The following is a 25,094-nucleotide window of genomic DNA, read 5'->3' as shown; positions in this document are numbered from 1 at the left end:
GTGCATACGGACATGGTCCAACTGATTTAATGGCTTTTTAAACATCTCTTTATAACAGAAACATTGTTAAGTGTTCTTTGTATAAACTTGTTTAAAAAATAAAAGGCAGAGTGAAACACTCCTCTGGGCTGAGTCTGGTTAATGACCACCTGGGGATCTATCTGCAATTTCTGGGAAGATCTACTAAAAAACAAAAATCATGCAACATTTACTGAATAACAGAGAGAATTATCTAAACAAGCACTGAGGTTTTATGCAACAGTATGATGTTAACCACATGCTGCAAAGGAACCTGTAGCATTTTAATAGTCTCGTTTAGCCTGACTTTCAGTTATGGACATCAAATCTGGTTCAAAATGCAGCATGTTTGGTCAAACACTTCCCACTTAGACAGGAAAAGGGTGTATGCTTTATGTAATTTTTTTCCATTAAGTTGAAGGAAACGTTAAATCTGAAATGGTAACACTTTACAATGAGGTTAAATTCTTTAACATTAGTTAATACATTCAGTATCATGAACTAACAAAGTTAATTATAAATTGCTAATGTTAAAAGGAACAGTATGTGTAACTTTTGGCCCTAGCGGTTAAAAAAACAATGTATTTTGCAGAAGAACATAGATTGGTTGTGCTTCAGCTCTGTGTGACTGTGCTCAAAAATATGTTATTTTTTTCTCATTACTAAAAGAAAAGGAGAGAAAGAGATTATCCTGCTGCATAAAACATTGGCTGAAGACATTACTGTAGCAATATCCATAAATAGACACGGTACTTCCTTGAAAATAAACTCCAGCACAGCGCTACAACAACCATAATGAAATGACCCTTCACCTTACAATAAACTCTGTTAGACAGCTACATATGGCAAATTATCTGTTCAATAAAATACCTCACTCCACACCATCTCCATGTCGCTTCTACAACATTTCAAATCCTTCAGTTCTCCAATAGCCCCTTTCACACATACAGGCTAAATCCGAAAACGCCCCCTAAACCATCATTCACTATTCCCTACGTTAGTCCCCTAATACTGTTCACTTGAAAGAGTGAATAAAAAGGAGTGAGCGAATTCGGACAGCCGTTGAGCGTACACTCGTTATTGCAGTGAAATGTGGGATTGAATAAGTGCACTCAATAATGCCCACTATGGTTTCGGACACTACTACAAATGGCTGTCCCCTCAAATAACGCCCTATTTGACGGTATAGGGGGGGCGATATCGGACATTTAAAGATCACTTCCGATGACTGACATACAGAATTTACCGGAATTTGGAGCTGATGTGTGAATGGTCTCTTACCAGTAAAAAGCCAAAATGCTGTTGCTTGCGTGAACAGCATTTTTGTGTATTTATCGGTAAAGTCATTCTGGCAATTTTACGGTAATTTACTGGGATTGCTGTGTAAAAGGGGCTAATGTTGATTCTGGTTTTATTACAAGCACCGTCACGTTTGATTTTGCCAGCAGACTCTCCTCTGTTCAGCGTTTTTTTTTAAAAGTGGGTGATTCATCGGTTCGAGAGTTAGTGGCAATAGCCAACAATACACTGTATGGGTCAAAATTATCGATTTTTCCTTTATGCTAAAAATCATTAGCCTGGGTTTCCCCATGCTGCCTTGCGCACAGCGCGATTATTCACGCTGCTAGGCAGCCTGGATTCCATGGACCAGATTTTCGCCTCAGCAAGGGGACCAATCACAGAACGGGGAGGGAGCAGCAAGACGATGACGACGTCTATGCGACACACCGAAGCAGTTTGTTCTTCTTTCCATTGCCTGAATGTAGGCAAGTCTCTTTACAGCCTGGTAATTCAGGAAGAGCAACGCTGGCAGGATCTTCTTGATTGCCCTGACTCCTGTGCGACTGTCACCCCTAATAACGCTAACCTCTCGGATAAACTCTGTGGTTTTTTCGATAAAAACATGTCTGTAGAGTGTCCATATAAACCTTCTACCCTCATGTTTGTCTTGCACAAACGGCAATAGTCGCTGAACGCCATCGTGTACACATAAATCTCTGACCCATCGTCTTCTTCCTCGTCGAATTTCTGTCGCCCTACATACGTCATCTGGTATAATTGAAACGATTGGCTATGAGCTATGTACAGGCGCATTTGATAGACATTCCTAGCGCCCAATAAACGGCTCTGGGTATTCGTAAACCACGACTCAAATACGAGAAAATGAACATGTGGTTCAATGAGACGAGGTCTGACGTTAGCCAGGCTAAAAAATCATTAGGATATGAAGTAAAGATCATGTTCCATGAAGATATTTTGTAAATTTCCTCCTGTATATATTTATTTTTGTGAGTGATTACAGCACAATCGCGAACATAAATGGACAACTTTAAAAGGTGATTTTCTCAATGTTTCGATTTTTTTGCACCCTCAGATTCCAGATTTTCAAATAGTTGTATCTCGGCCAAATATTGTCCTATCCTAACAAACCATACATCTATAAATACCTTTATAAATCTCAATTTCAAAAATGTTTACCCATGTGACTGGTTTTGTGGTCCAGGGTCACATATATGCTTCAAAGTAGCTGGAGCAACATTTCTCTATTTACAAATATGACAAGACACACACGGCCTGGTGAAGTACGTCATTTTCTACGCAGCCCATCCTGCATGGTCAAAAATATAAACAATGTTGCGTTCCAGACAGCTCTGTATTTGGATATTTCTCACCTCATCCTTGGAAATAATATCTGGAACTCGACTCAAAGTCAGACATTCGACCTGCGAATTCGAGGTATATCAATCGATCAACCACAACTGCAGCGAGACGCGTCATTTGACGTCACTTCCAAGATTTCGGCAAGTCCTGCTTCCAATGAGCATAAATGTAAAAATAAACTTTAACATTAGACAGCAAGTTAAGCAATCATACTTTCGTTTTTTTTTATTTTTTTTTTTTTATGTTGTTTTCATCACGGAATGTTTTTGCCATAATTGACACAAAACCACGATATGCTCTCGTTGTGTCGTGGGCCGTGGCGACATCATGTGGTCAACATGTGAACGTGATTTAACGTCTGATTGGGATTATTTAATTTGGGATATTCCAACATTCAACTTCGTCTAGAATTCAGCATTATAATAGGCTTAACACAGTGTATCAGGGTGAGACAAAAACACGTTAGTGTACCTTTAATTTGTAAATATAGCCTACCATTAAAGGGATAGTTCACTTTGAAATTAATTTTTGGTATGTTTTAGCTTACCTCAAAGGCATCCAAGATGTAGGTGTCTTTTTTTCCGGAGTAGTTTCAATTTTGATATTTTTAGGTCAAACCGTTCTTGTCTGTCAGTCATATAATGCAGGTCTATGGTCACTGTCTCAAAACAGCATGCACAAAGTCCAAATTAAACAATTCCCCATCGTCCAAATTAAACAATTCCCCATCGTAAGTACACATTGATGGCTTAAGACACGAAACGAGCGGTTTGTGTGAGAAAACGAACAGTATTTATATAGTTTTTGTCCTCTTGTAAACACACACACCCAAATGATCAGAGGACGAGGGTGCTTCGGTCTGCGCAAGCGCCGGAAAGCGACGGAAAAGGTCAGAGGGCGCGGGCGCTTCGATCTGCGCAAGCGCCGGAAATGATCTCTCGCGCGTGTACGTCACTCATTGTTTACACAGAGATTTAAACATATTTTAGTCCGATGTATGCACCAAGGCACTCTGTTGTTTGCTCTTCATCTGACTCATGTTCTGTTGGCTGGTATGGTTCCTGTACGCTTTCCTAAAAAAATATTGCTTGTCATTACAAAGTCAACACTAAGTAGAGCTACACGAACATGAATCCACACTGTCTATTACTATTATTATTATTATTAGGCTAGTAGTAGTAGTAGTATCATTGACTGCACCCTTATGAGTAGTACACATAGTTTCACATTGGTTTGACTAGCAGCTGCTTAGTATAGGCTACACATATCTTCTCTTCTTATAACATATCTTATAACTCTCTCATGTAAAACCATTCTTACCAAATATATGGTGCAGAAATACATTGTATTGCTCATTTCATGTAATGCCAGCTTTACAAATACAAAGACGTTGTTCACATACCTCCGTTGGATGAGAAAACACCATAGGCACAGCTGATGATGTCAGTACTATGCGATCCTCTCCTTGGTTTATAAAATCATCAGGGGAAAAATGATCGCTGCAGACTCTCCTCAACTTTAGTACGTTTATGGGTGTGTTGATATCCAGCCGAAGAGCGATCAACCAGAACTTCAAGAGGGAAGGATTATAAATTGGGAATTCGTGAAAACTCACCACTCCCGGATGAGTTCGCGCAAGCATACGAAATTGTTTTCTTTTACGTCGGTTTAAACATCCTGGATAAGCGCAAATTAGAACCATTTCGATTAGCCGTCTTACCTACAATCTCTGTTCTGTGTAAACAATGAGTGACGTACACGCGCGAGAGATAATTTCCGGCGCTTGCGCAGATCGAAGCGCCCGCGCCCTCTGACCTTTTCCGTCGCTTTCCGGCGCTTGCGCAGACCGAAGCACCCGCGTCCTCTGATCATTTGGGTGTGTGTGTTTACAAGAAGACAAAAACTATATAAATACTGTTCGTTTTCTCACACAAACCGCTCGTTTCGTGTCTTAAGCCATCAATGTGTACTTACGATGGGGAATTGTTTAATTTGGACGATGGGGAATTGTTTAATTTGGACTTTGTGCATGCTGTTTTGAGACAGTGACCATAGACCTGCATTATATGACTGACAGACAAGAACGGTTTGACCTAAAAATATCAAAATTGAAACTACTCCGGAAAAAAAGACACCTACATCTTGGATGCCTTTGAGGTAAGCTAAAACATACCAAAAATTAATTTCAAAGTGAACTATCCCTTTAATAACTGTTTATTCATGTTTGTACATAACATACTGATACCTGGAATGTTAAGAATGCATTATTTCACGATATTAGCCTACTGTTTTTACTGTCTTTTTGATCAAATAAATGCATCCTTGTAAAGCATACAGTAAAAGACCCCAAACTTTTGAACATTAGTGTATTTTTAGCTCCTGTTATAAATAATGTTATCATATAAAACCTTATTTTAAAGTGTTGCCTCAGACATAAGCAGAACATGCAGCTTTCAAACATTTGACAGCAAATACCTCATAAACTGAACTGTAGAAATGGTGTAAATAAGGAACTGGTGAATTTAGCCAGCTCTCAGCAGTTAAATATGCAATACACAGAATAAACTCTGGCATGCCTACTATTTTTAGTAGACAGAAATAAATCATTTGGAAAGAGGTAACCACAAAGCCGTCTATCACAGCAGTTTAATTGGAAAGAAACTCAAGGAACAAAGACATCTGGGGTGCTTCTCAATTCTTATTTGTGCATCCTCGTGTCCTTTCCTCGCGTCTCAGCTCCACCCCTGTAGGATGCGAGGGAAGGCTGCGAGGAAAGAAAATGAGGACGGAGGAATCGAATGAAAGCTTTTTTTATACATTGGAATACTTTATCACTCGAGCGTCACTTCACTGAGTCATCAGCTGCGCTCAAAGGATCTGCAAAGGATGTTGTTGAAGATTGTTTATTTAAGAAATTCATAATAAATAATAATGAAACAAGATACCCTGTTGATTAATTGGTTTATATAAGCTGCAAAGGTAAAGTATAAATTTAAATGATTGTGACCGATGTGAAGGGGGAGGAGAATTTATACGTACGTCACGTTTAGTCGATAAAACTCTTCAGCATAGGATACACCTGTGTATCCTCGCTCATAACTCCTCTGGAAGCCTCCTCACTCCTCGATCCTCGACTTCTCGCGGTGCAATTCGAGAATTGAGATGAGTTTCAAGATGGCTGTGCTCGATCGGTTTCCGGGTCATAGGACGGAGGACGGAGGACGGAGGAGCGAGGAGACGAAGAGGGATATTGAGAAGCACCCCTTGACTCATTCATTCACATTAGAGGTGCTGGAACCAGAGTGGGAAACGACCTCCTGCAATTTTTGCTCACATTCAGCTGGCAGATTTTAAAATACATCTTCAGTTGGAAGTGCACTCCTGAAATAAACTATTTACATTTGTTTCAGAAACCTGATATTATTTCAAACAGACAAAAGTGACCAATTTGTCTAGATATAAAACGATATGTCTAGAACCAGGTCTATAAAACCACACAACTCAAGCGCATGCATGAATTTACCAATTCAACAATTTAATTCTACTAAGATCTACTAACAATAAAGAGTGCTGCAGTAATGATGTATTTTTGTAGGCCAGCTGCGATTTTAGATTCACCCTGGTTCAACACGACAAAAACCCAATAGGATTTTTCCATAGCATTTGGAATATTGCAGAAAATAAGCTCTGACACCAACAAAAGTGTATGATTCTTACACATTTTGTTGATAATCTTCACAAATGAACACAACTTGTAGGAAGTTTGAAGCCTAAATACAACTGCCAAGTCAAAAGCAAAACATAGGCTATAAGCGAACCACACCCCGGTCACATGACTTCAAAGTCAGCACCATCAAGCTTCCGACTCTTTCAGTCTTTATTTAAAAACATTTTCCCTGAAGGTTCGAGTTTAGAATAGTTTGCAAGAGCACGACTATAAACACAACGATGCTGTGATAGACTGAAATTGGACTAACTTAGTGAGTAAGTTAGATGAGATTTACCTGTTCGGCGGATGACGTTTAATGTCCCAGATAACCTGTCCATTTAGACACTTGTTAGTTTCAATGCACAAAATAAGACATGACAATATCTTGAGTTTGTGTTAACCACAGACCTTATTTCAGGCATCTAACCAAAAACCCATTAAATGCACAGGTATGTTTAAAATATTCTGGCTGCCCCCCCAGCGTGGGTTTTTCAAGGCGGCCGTACCTCTTGTCAAGTGACACTGCTTTTATTTTATGTTATTTTCCCTTCCCTTTTTTTATTAAAAATATTCACAAATTTGTTAGCTATAGCATGAAATGTCTGATATTCCGATTGTCAGATATGTGCAAGTGGATGTTGTTGAAACGCCTTTATAACGATCGTGTTGACGTGATCAAGCGTTGAGCGCGTGTCTGGCTCAGCGCCAGGCCAGCCAAAGCGCGAAAGCACGTTTGAATTTTGCAGTTGATCACGTGATGCACTGAACGTTCTATTCACACCGGTGTGATCGTTAGTGAAGGGAAACCGAGGCTTTCTGAAGCATTTGAGGCTTTCATCAAATTGTGCCGAAAAAAGGATACGCGAAGCTTTTAACACCATGCGCATTATGATCTGGTGGTCACACTTGTTTTCTCCACCATATCTAACAAATCACCAGAGCAGAAATAGCACGTGACCAAACAAAGCTTCGGAAGTCCATGATTAATTTGTGCCAAATGCCAATGAGACCCTGTGTAGCCTGGTCAACGAATTCACATATTGATCAATAATATAAAATATAAGTATGTGATCATAATTATAGTAATAGAAAAAATATTTTGCGTATAAAAATAAAATGCGTCCTCTTGCATAGTCCTGTGTAAATGTTCCGATACTGCATGACGATACTGCGATACTGTTCCGATACTGCATGACGTTCGAAGCATCAAACGTCATCAATCACGTGGTATTGTCATTTCGATACAAGCATCGGTACAGTGTGTGCTACAATAGTGCTTTGAAAACTGCTTCGGAGCCCCGGTATCAACCGTCCCATCACTAGTGATTGTACGTGTCAAAGGGTAAAAAAAAAACATTGACTTCAGGACGATGGATCCATGCTAAAATGCTTTCCGAAGTTTGGCCTACAAAAATACATAATTCCTGCAGCTCTCTATGTTAGCATGAGGTAGGCCTAATATTCATGAGCCAAGTCAGTGACATTTATGACTACTTGAAATGCATTACCCGCAACACTGCCATTAAAATACAACATTTGAGAAGTGTGGGCCAGCTGACATCGCTAAGAGGGTGCTCTTGTTCAGTAGCCCATTTCCTGAAGTAAAGCAATTCAAAACCAATGAAATGTCATTATATATGAGCAGTGTGTGTGCTGAGAAAATCAAAAAAAAAAAAAAAACAACATCATTATCTCTGAGGGATTAACAGCCTAAATGAATGATTTACCCTGCCATTAATGATTTCACACCAGCTTCAGCACATCAAGACATGGCATCAAACCTCAGTGTGTTCTACCTGCAGATCCTAAAAGATAAGTGGCGTCAGACGTCTCTCATCCTTGCTTGATGTTTGACGTACTGTACTTCTGAACATCTGTCGCTCACTCTTGGCTTGTATGGAGAAATACACATGCAATATCTGCAACAACACCCGCAGGACAAAACCAAAAGCAGAAATAAACAGACACGAAAGCTGTTCCTTAAGCTTCTTCTTTTGGCCATATGCTAAGCCATCATCGCATGTGTCTTTTGCTGAGAAGACAATCCCAGAATGCATTGCAAAAAACTCATCCAAGATGGCAGACGAATTGGGAGAACAGAAGTCTGGTATATATTTTATTTAGTACCAAGAATTATGCATAGTTAATTCTAAAAAAAACAAAAACAGTATTTTACCCAATATTTACTTGCTGTGTGCAATATGTATTTGTATGCTTAATAACTATTACTGTTGCTTTTTTTATTTTGTGGAATTAATTAATAGGCTATTTTTAGTTAGCAAGGATGGATTTAATTGATCAAAAGTGATAATTTTTTTTATGATTTCTGTAAAATTACACTGGTCTTTTGAACTTTCTATTAATCAAAGAAGCCTAAAAAATGATCAGAGTTTTCTTAGAAATATTAATCCACAGGTTTTCAAAATCGATAATAATGATAAATATTTTTTGAGCAGCAAATGAGCATATTAGAATGATTTCATAAAGATCATGTCACACTGAAAAATTCAACTTTGCCATCACAGGAATAAATTGCATTTTATAATATATTCACATATAAAACTGTTATTTTAATTGTATGTGTGTGTGTGTGTCTGTGTGTGTGTGTATATATATGTATATGTATATATGTCCCGTATGTATATGTCCCGAATAACATTTTCAAAAACATAAAAAAAAAAATTCATACCAACCCAAAACTTTGAAACAGTAGTTTAAAAGTGTGTTACAGGTAAGTGTGTTTATGTGATAGATAAATGTCTAAAATGGGTCATGCCTCTCTCACACTGCAGCAAGACTGGACTCAAACACACTGAGAGAGACAGAGAGATGATGAAATAATCGGGAAGGATTGCCGAAAGAAAAGGATGAAAACTGTGTGCAAAAGAAATAAAAGCTTTCTAGAGCAAAACGTTTTTTTTTTGTTTTTTTTGTTTTTTTTTAAATCAATAGGAAAGGAAACAACAGGGAGAGACACTATAAAGAGAGCGAGCACACACTTTTGTTCCTGTATCTTTATGTCTGTGGAGAATGCAGGCCATTTCACAATTACACTCCTCCTAGTCAGACACACACACACACAAACACACACACACTGCTCCTGCAAACCCCCAACCCTTTTTGTTACACACACAATTAAAACACAGAGTCAGCTCCAGCTCCATCAATCACTCGTGTGAGAGCGAGAAGAGGGTGGACACATGACACTAGTCACACGGAAGATAAAATGTTGGACTCTACAGAACACGGTCATGGCAAGCACGTGTACCAAGCACTATATCTGCATGTGTTCTAGAACTTCGACCTGTCAATCACAGCGTTACTGTCACAGGACACCACAAGGAGGTTTGTAACACCTTGGAAGGGTTGCACTAGCCATAAAGTCTTTCCTAAATTGGGATGTAAAGTCCACACTAAGAGCTTAGTGACTAATTTGTTTTTAACTAACTCTGCTTTTAATTTGGTTGCACCATTTGTTCAAAGTTTTGATGAAACGGAAGTCGCAACAGATCATTTCTTCTGTATTTTGACGTGCATCTGAGTGAAACACATGATCAAAGAAGAAAAAGGGAGCTGGTTCTATGCATCAGTTGATGAACGGATGGCGGCAGATCTGAATGCGAGCTTGTAACTGATTGTAAAGAAGGGGCAGAGTTTAAGAAGAATAAATATTAGGAGATTAACTTTAAAAAATGAAAAATGCATGGATGAATCGTGCACAACAAGATCAATAACATGCAATTTCATGGCAAATTTAGGCAGATTTTTCCTGGTATGGTCATAAATCTCACCATAAAGTAATGGGTAACACATAATTTTACAGTGTCATTGTTGCATATGTTACATGTAGTTACTATAGTAATAAGTAGGTTATAAATTATGCATAATTATTACATGCAACTAAACCAAACCAAAGCCTAAACCATACAACAAGTAGGCTATATGTATTTAATTATTATTGCGTAGTACTTAAAGGGATGGTTCGGAGTAAAATCAACCTAGGGTCCTTTGCACCATGACCTCGAGCCAAACACTCCCCAGAAGCCTTTTTTCCCTTGGTTCATATTAAAGTTAGAGCTTATTTAGAGAAATCTAAATGTGAAGAGCATGTGAAGAATCAGTGGTTAAAATTCATCTTTACCATGATATCACAGCAGTATAATCCTAAACTTTTGCTGTGTTCCCATTATTTTACTGACGACTGCTACTCAAATCTCGGAGTTCAATACTTAGTTTTGAGTTTTATCTTGTGTATATAGTTTCTTTATATTGTGTATAGCTAAGTACTGACTAACTCACGTTATCACTGTCTTAAATACTTCTGCTAATCAGTTTGTGGGCCACTATTACCTAAAACTGTGTCTATGCAGATTGTCTGTCATTCTCACTACTTTGAGGAAAGATTTAGCATGGAGCAAGATTTGTTTTACCAGCGTTTATGTTAACGTTACATCAGTCATTCACGCAAGAGCTCGGCTAATGTATACATTGCATACATGCACTGTTATTGATACAGTTTCCACGTGTTCACCGCAATATATTAGAAAAATACTCGGTAAATAAATTATTACAAGTAAAATAATCGGTTTGTTGATGGACATGCACTTATTAATGCTGATGGTGAGGAATTACAGTTGCAACATCTCATAATGTACCTCAAACTGAGTAGTGTATCACTGAGAAACGTCCTGCTCGAGCCGTCCTTGCGATGAAGGTTCGGGTTCAATAACTACTTCTTCCAATGTTTCATCATCGGACTCGCACTCGCATTGATATGGTAAAATCAACGTCATTGTTCATTACTGTGTTTAGCTTACGGTGTAGGAAGCCTCAGGACAGCTGATGTTGTTATGGCAATGGGCGTTTTTGTTTTCGACGCGCTGTACGCGGTAAACCAGTCACAACAGACTGAGCTGTCTGACCAATCAGAGCAGAGTAGCTCGTGGAAAGGAGGGATTTAGAGAGATTGATTAATCTGACGAGTCGTTTGAGAATTATTTAAAATGTGGTGATGTGCAAATGTATATTATGAGGAAATGTAACAGTTTTTTTACCTTTGATGCATGTAAACCTGTTGTAGGAGACTCCAAAACATTAGGAAACTTTAAAATAGCATAATAGGGGCACTTTAAAGGTGCAGTGTGTAATTTTTAGCATCTAGTGGTGAGGTTACGAATAGCAACCATCAAAAGTTACGGTGGCCGACAGGAAAAGATGTCGTCATCTGAGACAGCAGAGAGTAGGCAGTTAAGCAATGAGGTTTCTTTACAAAGACAAATTAAGAAATTATGTTTACTTTAATATTCAGTAAAACGATACTGTAACGGTTACCAGCTGGAGTGCCCTTGAGAGCCACCAGAGGGCACTCCACACCAGACTCTCATGTTCACTCACAGACTACATCTCCCATCATTCTCTGCCTGGACTCATCAGCACTCATTATCACATTCACCTGTATCTCATCATCTTGTTTAGTTCACCCCATATAAGCCTGGTTCACCCCATCACTCACTGCGAAGTTTTGTATGTTCTTACACTGCACTTCTGAGCGTTTTTCCCTGGTTTTGTTGTCTCTTGGTTTTCGGATTCCTTGCCTGTTCCTTGGATTACTCTCTTGCCTCTGACCCCTGCCTGTCTTGTTTTGTTTTGTTTGTTTGGACTGTCTACCTGTGTTTTGACCCATTGCCTGTTTATTGGATTAATAAAGCTGCATTTGGATCCTCAACCTTCGTGTCTCGGAGCAGTCGTAACAGATACGTTATTGTGAATATTATTGTTACTTGTTCATCATTGTGTCAGTGTTTTATTCGCTGACTTAGCTAGCTTCTTTGCACGCAGAATAACAATAACATGACGAAACGCGCTCTATAGTAGTTTGTCCGTTTAGGGCTACTGTTGAAACATGTCGGCGCAAAATGCCGACTTAACATGTAAGGGGACCTGCAGTGTATGTAGATAGAAATGGCTCATTCTAAGGTAATAAAAACATAACGGTTCATTAAGTAAGATCTTTAAACACCACTGAAAACATAGTTATGTATATTAAATTGCATTTCTGTCTACAGATCCTCCTAAATATTACACATTGCACCTTTAAAATAAAGTGTAACCAAGTAATGTATAGGCACATAATTTGAGGTTTACTTTTATTGAATAGTTTACTATTTGCAGAGCCTCTAAATCTTTTCTTTAAAACCCTTATCTAGTTGAATCTTGTATAACCTAAAAAAAGTTGGCACAGCTGGAGCAAACGACCTCTCCATGGAGAAGGCATTAAACTGGCCATGGTGCATTGCAATGACGTAGAGAAAAATTAAAGTGTGAAAGTGAAAATCAGTCACGCAACCAAAACTTTTGATGCAGCACACATACATCCATTCACCAACTAGAGTTTCAGACAAATTGGTCCTGATTTGCTGTATTCCCAGTTCGTTTCAAACTCAAAACACACCTTAAACATTCATAAACGTCAAAAGCTTTCTTTGGTCTTCAAGCACCCTTAATAAATGAGCTGAGGTCTAAAAGTCATGAGAAAGCACCACTGAAACCTGCACTACCGATAACGATGAGATGCAAGACAACCGGTAGTTTCTATCGTCCATCAGGTTTTGACCTCCTCAGCTCAACTCCCTTATTGTGTTGACTAAATTAAATATGATGCTCTGTATATTGAGCAATACAATGACAAGCCCTTCCGTCCGCACGAGCCATTATTTAATTAATTCGGGTCGTTAAGAGAGCTAGGGGCTGTCTGGGAAAGGGGTTGGGTCAGCAGTCCATTACGACTGATAGATTTCTGCATCTCGGTAAATTGATTAAACAATGTGATGAATGGACACTGAAACACTCAGCCAGGAGGAGACCACACGGACAGGGACAGCGATGATGTCATCGAGGAGGGCGTGGAACATGGGAACAGACTGTTCTGTTACAATTTGAGAATCCTGGCAGGACGCAGTTGAACATTATGCAACAGACGTGCAGTCTAGAATCGCTCATCCTAAGGTCAAGATACTCTCTAATGGGTTCATCAGAGGTGCATTCGACGCCATGGTGTGAATTAGTAATTTACGGACAGGGGAGGTGCTCTTACACAGATCTCACCAGAGGACGGTTATGAATTTGTAATCATGCCCGCACCATCTAATCCAACAAGCTGCCTGTAAACACAAGGTTCACTGAACATGGATGAAATAGAGCAAATGTTCTGATTGAGAGTCTGGTTTAACACTTAAAAAAAATAAGGCATCACGAGTGCAGCAAACCTCCACAGCAAGAATAAAAAATAAAAATCTATTCTGTGTTGCATTATGTTAAGTGTCAAAAGTTCAAATTTTAAACTACACTGAGGTTTAAATTCAAATGCATTGACCTGTGGGATATTTTGATGAACGTAGGGGTCTTTCGGGAATAATATGTAGGCCTATAAAAAAATATACAAAATACGGATGTACAAAACTTTAGCCTAGTTGATGGGTTGTCTGAACAACCAGCAAACCAAGACAATCTTAAAGGAATAGTTCACCAAAAAGAATAACTTCTGTCATCATTTACTCACCAACATGTCATTCCGAATCTGATGACTTTATGTCTTCCATATGTGACCCTAAAGGAGAAATGTTAAAGTCCCTGTAAAGTCAAAATTAAGTATGTGTTCTGAGTTTGTCATACCACCGAAAAATGTGTTATTAGCCACCCAGCCCAATTTCAATTATTAAAAAAGCCGCCAAGTAAATAAAATAAGCTATCAAAATCTCGAAAAAATGAGCAGTAGTCTCAGCTCTCAAACGCTGGGGGCGTGTCCGCTGGCTGCGCTGAAACCACGCCCACTCGCGGGAAATATGACTCGCGCACAGCTCGTGCATGTCGGCGCGACGGGAGGATGAAGGCCGAAGCGGACAGCGGGAGATAGTCGGTTCGGCCCCATTCACCAGTAACAGCGGATTATCAGAGAATTCCAGTTGTCTCCAACGAAAGTAAACTATCCTGATCTCTACAGAGGCGGGTGTGGTGGTGATCATCAACTCTCCATCAAGGTAACGTTAGCTCTTCACAAGATAAATCCACCTCTTCTTGATATGATCATTTTTCGGAAATTTAAATAAGGACACCGATCTGTTTTCTAAGTGATTGCATCCAGGGAATACGCATTTACATGACGAAGGCATAGCCAGAGCCGTGGGCATAGTAGCTAGCAAACTGTAGGCTGTCTGATAGTAACTCGCGATTGAGCGATAGGCTTAGTGACTCCGTGCGTCATCAAGTAGGGGCCCAATCAAGCTCAGGGGGTCGCAGTGCGTCATCAATCCCCCGTTTTAGCCCCGCCCAAAAAATCCGGCTCACAGCAAGGGTGAAAAACTGTTAAACGGTCAAATTCCACAATTTAGTACTTCACAGTTCTCAGTCTTTGTAACATGTTTTAGCAATACATTTCTAGCACTTATAATGTGTTTAGAATTTTTTTGTAGAATTGCCTTTACAGGGACTTTAAGGTTAAGCCAATAGTATGAAAGTCAAGGGGGGGATCAGGGCAGTTTTCAAACTGAAATTGAAATAAATAATCATTGTTCGCTTACTTGCTCATCATATTTGGGTGAAATGTCTCTTTAAGGAAGCCCAGTTTACAGTAGCGTTCACCAAACACGTTTGTAAGGAATATATGGATGTCACGTGCAAATTGACCATTCTGACCCAACCCTACTGCATACTTTTTACCCCCAACCACAATAATAACAATATTTTATTTTTTACCAAGACTGCCCTTTCCACCCTGGAAAGCACAAAATACATTTATTTTTATTTGTAACATTTAATTTTCCAAAAACAAAACAAAAAAAATCGTAAAGATATTAAGCCCTGAGAGGCTCCAAAGCCCCACAAAAATGAACACATTCAGCCAGTGAAGCATTGAGGAGTTTGATTCTCCAGCATACAGCAGGGTACGGTGGACTGAGGACCATGTGGACATGAAGTTCAATTTGGGCTCAACCACAGGAAGCACCAGCCAAAACTCTGTAAGTGCAATTTCAAACAGATGGAGAGCGTGAATACTGCGGACAGTAATGCTGTTCCCACAAACGACGTCGCACACACACGCACACACACCACAATTCATTCCTGAGCTCATGTACAATATGCAGAAACGCTGGAAAATTGCACATTCAAGCAATGCATAAAGAGAATAACAGTAATAATATAAGTGTGTTTGAGGGTCCTTGAAATTTGAATGTTGCTTATTGATCAAATGTGGTTATGCTTTGTTTATATGCGATTAGAATCCTCTATACACAAAAATATATACATTCAAATCATCTTAGAAACATTCATTATCTCTTAGGCTCATATTCCTTTATCAAAACTTCAGCCTATAGACAGAAGTATTGATAAAATACAGTGCAGTACAGTACGCTGCGTACTGTGATAGGCATATACAGTTCATATACAATGCAGAATATTTACAGTAAAAAGAGCTATAGGTTGGACGTAATGTTTTTGAAAGGTACAGGCATGTTCGATTTTTAAGAATGTTAACATTAAATTAAAATGCAGCTTCATGTAATAAAGTAATTTCCCAGCACACACCGAGTCTTGTATATAACATGCACAGAATTATTTACTGGGTCTAAAATGTATGAAGCAGTAATACCTCTTTTAAGCTTGCTAAAATGTGATGATAAATTTGTTTTGAACTGTATTTAGGTGATTATTGATAATGTAAACCTGGCAAGGAAAAGGAATAATAAGGCTAATATTTTTTTTAGGAATTGTACTCTCAGCTTCAGAACTCAATATGTCAAGCACTCTGGGAATTATTTTGTACTAATAACTTAAGAAAATAAAACTTCGTCTGGCAGCTCTCATCGGGTAGCAATGCTAGCAAATGCTAACAGGCTAGCAAAAGCAAAGTATGAATGGCTTGTCTTACCATATTGAAAAATAGAACTAAAGTAGAATAGTCCCTTTGTATTATAATTCAATCAAATTTTGAATAGCTTACTGGCTAGGCTATCTATATAGCCATAAAATAATATTTTTGGCACCTGTACAAAATGTTTAACAGATAATGTTGTGAATAGTAGCTACAGAGATACACGCATGTTGAGTCTCTTGTCCTATTTAATAATAATAATAATAATAATAATAATATATAATACTAATACATAATATTAATAATAGTTAGTTAATAATAATACCACCGTTAAAAAAATGATACAATCAAGAGGTCATGGCAACATGTTTTTTTTCCCCATTACTTTAACTCGCCAAAATAATTTAAAGATTCAACTCGATTTTTAAGTCAGTTTGACAATTTAAATGAGTTGAAATGACTTGTAACGACAACTTGATTGTGTTTAAAAATAAGGCGTAGGTAGAAATTTTTACGGTGCAATAATAATAATATTAATAATAATAATAATAACAACAACAATTATTATTAGAAGTAGTTATAGCAGTGTTACTAAAATGCTTATGCGAACATACAAATGTAAATGCTATCAAAATGTTACGAAATCTGTTGGCTTATAGCAAATGCTATAATTTATTTTTAGCAACATTAGTTTAATACTATAAATGGTAATATCCAGGTGCATATTCTGTAGCTATTGAGTTTTCAACGACCAGTATGCATAAGTCGACCAGTTATATTTGGTAAAGCAAATAGTTCACCCAAAAATTAAAATGTTGTCGTCATTTACTCACCCTGAAGTTGTCCCAAATCTGTATGAATTTATTTCTTCTGATGAACACAAAGGAAGATATTTTGAAGAATGTTGTTAATCAAACAGTTGACATTAGCCATTGACTTCCATTGCATTTTTTTTTTTTTTTTTTTTGGCTACCGTCAACTGTCTGGTTACCAACACTCTTCAAGATATCTTCTCTTGTGTTCAACAGAAGAAACACATACAGGTTTGGAATAACTTGAGGGTGAGTAAATGGAATTTTAATTTTTGCATTTTTGGGTGAACTGTCACTTTAAAGTCAAAATGTGCACTACAATATTGAGGCAAAAACTGTATATATTGCTTGTCTGTATGCCTACTTCCGTAAGCACACGTATGTCACCAAAACATTTGAGCAAATGCATCATTTAGAAAGCATCTTGTTTTAAGTGTCATATTATTATAAGAGCAATTCACATATTTTAATTGATAAAAGCATAAAAACATCTTATTCTTCTTGTTTCCAAATTTTTGAAATGTGTATCAGATAAGAAGATGCTTAAAAAAAGTGCTTCTGGATAAAAAAAAAAAAAAAACAATATATCAGATTGACTGCTCTGTGACATACGTGTGTTATGAGGGGTGTGAGCATTTGTACATGGGGAGGTGAGGGATAAAGTCCTTCAAAATGTAACATGATCCAAGTTAAATTAGTATTACGAGAATCCAAACTTGTTGAATCCAAACTGGAAAAGTCACTGGTGGAAACGAAAATAGAAGCTGTTGTACTGTGCGAAGTAAGCCAATCCACTACAAGCTGGACCAATTCAGATCAGAAGTGTCCAGAAAGTCTGCAGAAAATAAGCTGGAGGAGTCGTGTCCATTCATATGTACCATCCCTGGCTCCTCCCCTTCAGCCCCGCCCATTCCGAGCTCCATCCAATCCATAGGATCGGGGGCGGAGTCTACCAAATCTGAGGCCGAGTGATTGGAAAAGCTCATGTCACACGTATCCATTGGGGAACGTGGGTGGTCTAGGATACTCGGTGTGCTGAGCATTTGGTTGTGTAGGTCGACGATTAGCGTTGTCGGTCCTCCTGGCTCCAATCCCAGCAAAGGTTTGCCAGTAGTGCTTTCCAGGAAATCTTCAAGACGCCCACCTCCTGTGCCACAAATGCCGTGAGCCTTAATGGAAGGAGGTTGAGATTCTAAAATCAAAGTTTTGACGGGCAGATCAGAGGGAGGGGAAAGACAGAGAGGGAAGGAGCTCGAGAAAAGGGGCGTGTTTGGCCGAAGCCTTTCGAGAACAGGATCAGGGGCGGCTTTGAAATTCTCAGAGATTTCTGTAGGATGCAGGAAACAAAGCATGAGTGTGAGCAACTATACACTTTTTCTCATCTAAATTACTTTGGACGACAGTAAATATTAAAAGAAATCGTCAAAAATCACCTCCACGCTGAATTAGGATGTCAAACAGGTCGTCAACCTGCTGATGGCAACCATTCTCCTGCAAGAACACCAACATCATTAAATATGCCAACATGGAGAGCCATCGGGATTTCGTTCAGTAATCAGAATTGGGATTTGCTCCCCGAAATCCATTAAATCATTCAGTAAACAAATTAAATGGGAAAACTGTTCTAAATCAGCACCAAGTGATGACAAATCACGGATTTACAAATGAACGGTCAGAAAAATGTATATGAAAAGAAAACAAACTCACAGAGGAACAACAGAAATTTGACAGAAGATGGAAGAGAGATGGAGTACAAGACAGTACCTGATGGCAAAGAGCTATGGGTGAACACAAGTTGGAGGGAGAGAGCAAAGCATGCTGGTCCAAACACATCTTCTCCTGACAGACAGACATGGATGCATATTACAGGATTCGTTCTGTCATTATTAACTCACCCACATGTTATTCCACATAATTTTTCCATGGAACACTAACAAAAGTTTTTCACAAGGTCATCTCCATAAACAAGTTTACAGGACAAAAACACCAAAACATGACATTTGCACCATAAGAGTAGACCATTTTACTTCTTGTCTTCTTGGAATATATGATAGCTTTACTTGTAATAGTCGATACGACTTTAGTAGTCGTTTGAACCACATTTGTGGTGCTTATTTGTTGTTTTTGTAGATTGACAGGTATGTTCACCATTGAAAAATGAAAAAGAATTTGCATTAAAGTTGTCCTTTTGTGCTCCACATAAAAAAATTCAAGCATACATGTTCGGAACGACATGAGGGTGATGAAATGACAGTGTGGTGGGAAGAGATAGAGGTACAAAAGACTCAAAATGATTCTTGTGGTTAAAAGAGCGTTTAGAGTAAGATTAAATAGAGTTGGTGAGGTACATGATACCATGCCATGCCATACTACCAAAATAGTTAACATACATGTTGCAATAAAGGTCTAAAGATGGTGCCACAAACAAGGTGAGCTCTATTTATATCACAGACCTTTAAATCTGTACTCCACTAACAGAATCTGTGCTGAATTTTGACTGAAGCTCCTATTAGAATTCCTGGCTCGTACGACACAGATTTTGTTATTTACTTGTAGAAAAGAGTCTTGCTGGCCCCAAGACAGTCTTTACATAGAGTACAGACACAAACATAAGCTCTGCTCCAAAAACCCGTTTTTGAAACTCTTTCCAGCTTTACACAGTCAACCATTCTTAATCTTAGGTGTTCTGAGATCTCTTTTTCTCAAGGCGTGCTTTACATGATGCAATGCTTCTTGAAAAGAGCAAACTCAAAAACTATTCTTTTTCTTTTTGGATTGAACTCCAGGATAGCTGATGCGATGCTACATTCGAATTTGGTTAAAATAACATGTATATTAGAAGGCATCATAATGTAAAAGGCATCTAGAGATGGGCATCAAACAAGGTTTTGGAACAGATCTTTAGTACGTACACCAACAAAACACTTACATTGTTGTTGTTGTTGGGAGATGAGGGGACGGGCTCCATGTCGTTCATGGACTCCACTGGAGAGAAGAACGGTTGGAGCTTGTATGGTGCTGAGATAGATGTAAAGCTTGATGTTTTATAATTGGTCATTGTGTTTAAGTCTGGCTTTAGTGCCTGTCAAAGTAAAAACATGCATCTTAATTAGTCCCGGTGTTAATGGGCTAATAGCCCATGCATGCAGCCCTCATTTGAACACCAGTGACAGTGATTAGTCATTAACATTTTAATAAGAGTTTAAAAGCCTCATAATTGTGTTCAATGACTTGTCAAGAATAAGTGATGCTGCTTTACACATATCATTAATTTGTATGAAGGAAAGATGGTCATTTTCTGCAAAAGTCCTTCCCTATTAGCTATCACAGACTCTAAATTACACTGACAGCTTAAAGAAGGAAGGCTATATTCAGAATAGCATACTAGCACACTACTCATACAGTACGATTTTAGGAGTATGTAACGAGTATACTGTGTAGTATGCATGTTCTACATGCAAATAATTCCCCTATTAACATTTGTGAAAACATGCAGTATATAATCAGAGCACAATGCACAGTATTCCGTATCCCACAATGCAAGGCGCATTGTGACTTGACCTGTATGTGGTGATTGAACTAGAAGCAATATCATCTGTGACTTATATTTTTTTCATTTCATTGATCAGACTGAATAAAGTGAACATTTTTACACTAAATCATGTGATCATGTAAGTATTCTGTATTACTTCATTCCAAATAGTACAATGAATAAAAAAAATGGTTTTGAACAAACCTTTTTGATTGGCTGTTTCAAAATGACAGTTTGTATGGGCTGTTCAGATTGAGTGTTATTGTTAGGCAATTCAGTCACTGATTGGTTGGTAAATGTTGTGGATGTAGACTGTAGTCTCTGAAAATGACAAACCTCAATGATTACATAATAAATGTATAGACTTTGACAACTTTAAGCATTGAGGCTCAACGCCATGAGTATTACCTGTAGTTTGATCTGATTGGTTACTTTGCTCTGGGGGCGGCGGCCTCTGACTGGTGCGTCTGTGTTTTCATTTGACAGTGTTAGCAGGAACTGGTTGCCATTACTGTCGGTCACTATCGCGGGGGTGGAGTTTGGGTTAAGTCCGTCCACTGGGAATGAAGAAACAGGACTTGACTGCTGGTTGGTAAGTGCTTGAGGCAACTGCTGGAAAAATAGAAAAGACAGAAGGATAGTTAAAAACGTGAGATGCTCCACGATTTTGCATTACAATTAAAAGTAAAGCATCCGACTACTGCTGTGCCACAAACGTAACCCCAGGGGGACGCAATGTAGTGCTAGGGTGAGTCAGAAAATGCTGTAGAAACACTGCACTGACTTGTTTTTGTTGGTTGTGTTGTTGTTTTTGTGTTTTCCTCTTCCTCTGATGTGCTTGTTGCTGCAGGTTACGCTGATTCTGTTGCATTATGAGCTGCTGCTGCTGCCGGTCCTGCTCCAGCGTCCTTTGCTGCTCCGCCTGTGGGAACACCTGTGGCTCTATTACCATCTCACTCTCCTCCAACACCTCTATGACTTCTTCCTTTATGGTCGCCCTGACCGCCTCCATAGTGACACCAGGAAGTTCCTTTTTGACTCGGACCGACACGCCCACCTGTTTGCCCTCCAGCTGCGAGCGCAACGATTCGACCAGCTGCTGCTTCTGCAGAAGCATGCGTGTGAGTTCCTGAATGCGCCGGTCTTTCTCCTGCAGCATCTGGTCCTTGTCTACAGGGGGCGCAGCAGACTGGGACAGCAGGCAGCAGGAGGACGGAGACGTCCGGCTGCCGGGCTCCTCTTTAATGCAGATCGCTGTGGGGAGAGGGGAAGAAGGCTGCAAGGACAGCTGGGTAAGAGGAGAGGTCACCTAAACGAGACATACATAAATATTATGAGATCTTATTCATAATATTGCAAATTACAACATACTCATACACTTACAGTATACAATTGTATATATGTAATAATTCCATACTTGAGGAATACAGTGTCTTCTGAGACAAAAGTATAATCAACAGAAAAGTCTACGCTGGAAGCAGCTGACATACTGCAATGTGCAATTAGTTGATGAGCACACTGTGTGATTAATGACTCGCAGCAGAGCTACTACTACTACTACAAAAAAAAAAACGATTAAATAATTATAATGTTATTATGCATGTAAGAAATAAATAATTGATTGCTATACATTTTATTTATCATAAATGTTCTCATAATATATACTGTACACCTAATTTCTCAAAGAGGTTTGTTTGAAGATTCAGTCTCTCTAAACCCCTCCTTTCCACGATCCAACTCTGCTCTGATTGGTCTGATGGCCCAGTCTGTTGTGATTGGTCTACTCTGCTCTGATTAGTCAGATGGCCCAGGCTGTTGTGATTGGTCTACTCTGCTATGATTGGTCAGGCGGCCCAGGCTGTTGTGATTGGTCTACTCTGCTCTGATTGGTCAGATGGCCCAGGCTGTTGTGATTGGTCTACTCTGCTCTGATTGGTCAGGCGGCCCAGTCTGTTGTGATTGGTCCACTCTGCTCTGATTGGTCAGGCGGCCCAGTCTGTTGTGATTGGTCTACTCTGCTCTGATTGGTCAGATGGCCCAGGCTGTTGTGATTGGTCTACTCTGCTCTGATTGGTCAGGCGGCCCAGTCTGTTGTGATTGGTCCACTCTGCTCTGATTGGTCAGAACTCATCCTTTTAAAGACTTTATTTGTCGTGCACTTTGATCTTTAATTTTTTCCTGATATTTAAACTTTACAAACAGCTATATTAAACACTGCACGAAAGGAAACATTCAAAAAAGCACAACAGGGGCACTTTAAATATTTTCTAATCATTACAAGCCAGTGTGATGTTTCTGTCATTCTAATGTAGATGGACTTTTATTTTTAACCAAATAAATGAATGAATAAATAGAACTATAAACAAATACAATTCATAGCAATGAATTTTATAATCGTATGATGCACAGATATAAATAATTACTAAATTATATTATTTTATTATTATTAATTTGGAACAAATTATTCAAATGATTATTAATACAATTAATTATTATGATATAAATTATTATATCAGATATATTTCATTAAAAATAAAGTAGGCATTTACTTTCATTTGACTGTTGCTGAGGTCTAGCCAAATTATTATTTTGAAATAATTCATTTTAATTGTCATTATCGATTATTAGACCAACATATTTTCATTAAAATATAAAGTGGGATTTTGCTAACATCTAGCCTAATTATTTTATTCAATAAAATAAATGATTTAAATTACTATTTATAAAATTGATTATAATACTATTATCAATTACTGTACATAACCAATAGATTGTAATTAAAAGTGGAACTTTATTTTCATTTGACCATTGCTGAAGTCTAGCCGAATTATTATTCTGAAATAATCTAAATTATTATTAAAAATATTACCATCAATTATATAACCAACATATTTTCATTACAAATAAAGTAGGATTTTATTTTCATTTTACTGTTGCTGAAGTCTAGCCTCAAGCTCACATCTGATTGGTTTGTGGTGAGTGAACATTCGGAAGTGTCATGCAGTTTTGACACTAGACAGCCTCTAGCTGTTGTGGTGCAATGCTTCATTTGTCCCTTCCATTGCAGACACAGTGTAAGGTTTTCTGTAAATGCCACTTTGTACACGTTTCACTATCGCTAATCCAGAAGTTACCCATTTTCATTTGTCTGAATGCTAGTGGTAAGAAAGCATAGAAGAAAATATTTACCATTTCCCCAAAAGCATCTCCATTACAGCTCGTTTCATCTGGGCTCAGTCCAGTCGATGAGCGCTCTGAGTGGGCGGGGGAAACCGGAGGGGAGGAGCTAGTGCTGCCAAACTGCATTATCTGTGGTGCTGTCACATGAGCTCCGCCCCTTTCAGCAGTGGCAACGAATGGGAAGGAAGCAACCACCATGCCCCTGTCTCTTAACTGGTAGAGGGAAGAGTCTCCTCCCGCTACAGGGGCAGCTGTTGAGTGCGTGTTGGTTTTAGAAGATGTTGGTGCACTGGTGCCACCGTGCTGCTCCTGAAAATTCTTCAGCCGTTCTATAAGGTCATTTTTGGTGCCCGAGACAGTTAAGCCCCGCAGTTTTAACTCCTGCTTCAGCTCTGCCACCTGCAGGAAATGAAGAGAACGACAGGATGTGACAGGAGTTCATTTGATTTAATGCAATTTGAATAGCCAGTCAGTAATGAGTAGTGTAATTGAGAATGATAAGTGTAGCATGTGATTCAACCTTTAGCTCATCCAGGTTAGGAGGCAGAGGCCCTATTTTAATCCCGCCTCCATTTGCAGGGTTCTGCTGATTTTGACCTGTCAGATTAGTGGATGTTGACTGAGATTGCGTGTCATTCCTGGATGCTGACGGGCCATTGGCTGAGGCAAGCTGCTGATCAGCAGGAGGCCTAAATAAAGTGTAAAAAACAATATAATAACAGTAATATATATACTACTGTTCAAAAGTTTGGGTCAGTAAATTTCATACTATTATACAGCAACGAAGCATTACATAATTTACATTTATCAAAAGTGAAAAATTGTCTCTTTTCTATTTTCAAATAAATGCAGTGCTTTCTATTCATCAAAGAAGCTTGAGGAAAAAATATACTATTAGTATGATTTCTGAAAGATCATGTGACAGAAGACATGAGTAATTGCTGCTGAAAATGCTTTATCATCAAAAGGAATAAAACAATACATTAGATACTATGAAATTAAAATTTAAAATTATAATAATATTCCACAATATTACTGTTTTAACTTTTTTAAATCAAATAAAGGCAGCCTTTGTGAGCACAAGAGTTCTTTCAAAAAACATTTGAAAAAAATGGTAACACTTTACAATAAGGTTCATTACATTAGTTAACATTAATGTAATAACTAACATGAACTAACCATGAGCGATACATTTGTTACTGTATTTGTTAATCTTTGTTAATGTTAGTTAATAAAAATAAAGCTGTTCATTGTTTGTTCATGTTAGTTCACAGTGCATTAACTAATGTTAACAAGATTTTAATAAAGTATTAG

The 25,094-nt window shown here is 38.4% G+C and overlaps 1 protein-coding gene across 7 annotated transcripts in view; it reads right to left on the bottom strand.

The window, feature by feature from the left end:
* Positions 1–17,223: 17,223 nt before the first annotated feature.
* The window catches only part of mrtfaa (myocardin related transcription factor Aa), a 45,482-nt gene continuing 37,611 nt past the window's right edge, over positions 17,224–25,094 (bottom strand). For 3 of the 7 annotated variants that reach the window (XM_084401832.1, XM_084401834.1, XM_084401838.1), the window contains 9 exons: positions 24,301–24,469; positions 23,790–24,179; positions 21,385–21,909; positions 21,009–21,212; positions 20,805–20,921; positions 19,998–20,150; positions 18,833–18,907; positions 18,502–18,559; positions 17,224–18,395 (listed from right to left, as the gene is read on the bottom strand). In XM_084401832.1, coding sequence (XP_084257958.1) covers positions 17,863–18,395; positions 18,502–18,559; positions 18,833–18,907; positions 19,998–20,150; positions 20,805–20,921; positions 21,009–21,212; positions 21,385–21,909; positions 23,790–24,179; positions 24,301–24,469 — 2,224 coding nt within the window. In that variant the 3' untranslated portion in view covers positions 17,224–17,862. The remainder of the gene's footprint in view (positions 18,396–18,501; positions 18,560–18,832; positions 18,908–19,997; positions 20,151–20,804; positions 20,922–21,008; positions 21,213–21,384; positions 21,910–23,789; positions 24,180–24,300; positions 24,470–25,094) is intronic. The other 4 variants (XM_084401835.1, XM_084401837.1, XM_084401833.1 and 1 more) reach the window with 3 other exon arrangements.

Source organism: Rutilus rutilus (assembly GCF_951802725.1).
Source record: "Rutilus rutilus genome assembly, chromosome: 1".
NCBI lineage: Eukaryota > Metazoa > Chordata > Actinopteri > Cypriniformes > Leuciscidae > Rutilus > Rutilus rutilus.
The sequence above is the reverse complement of the archived record's forward strand: the minus strand, read 5'-3'. Positions and strand labels throughout refer to the sequence as shown.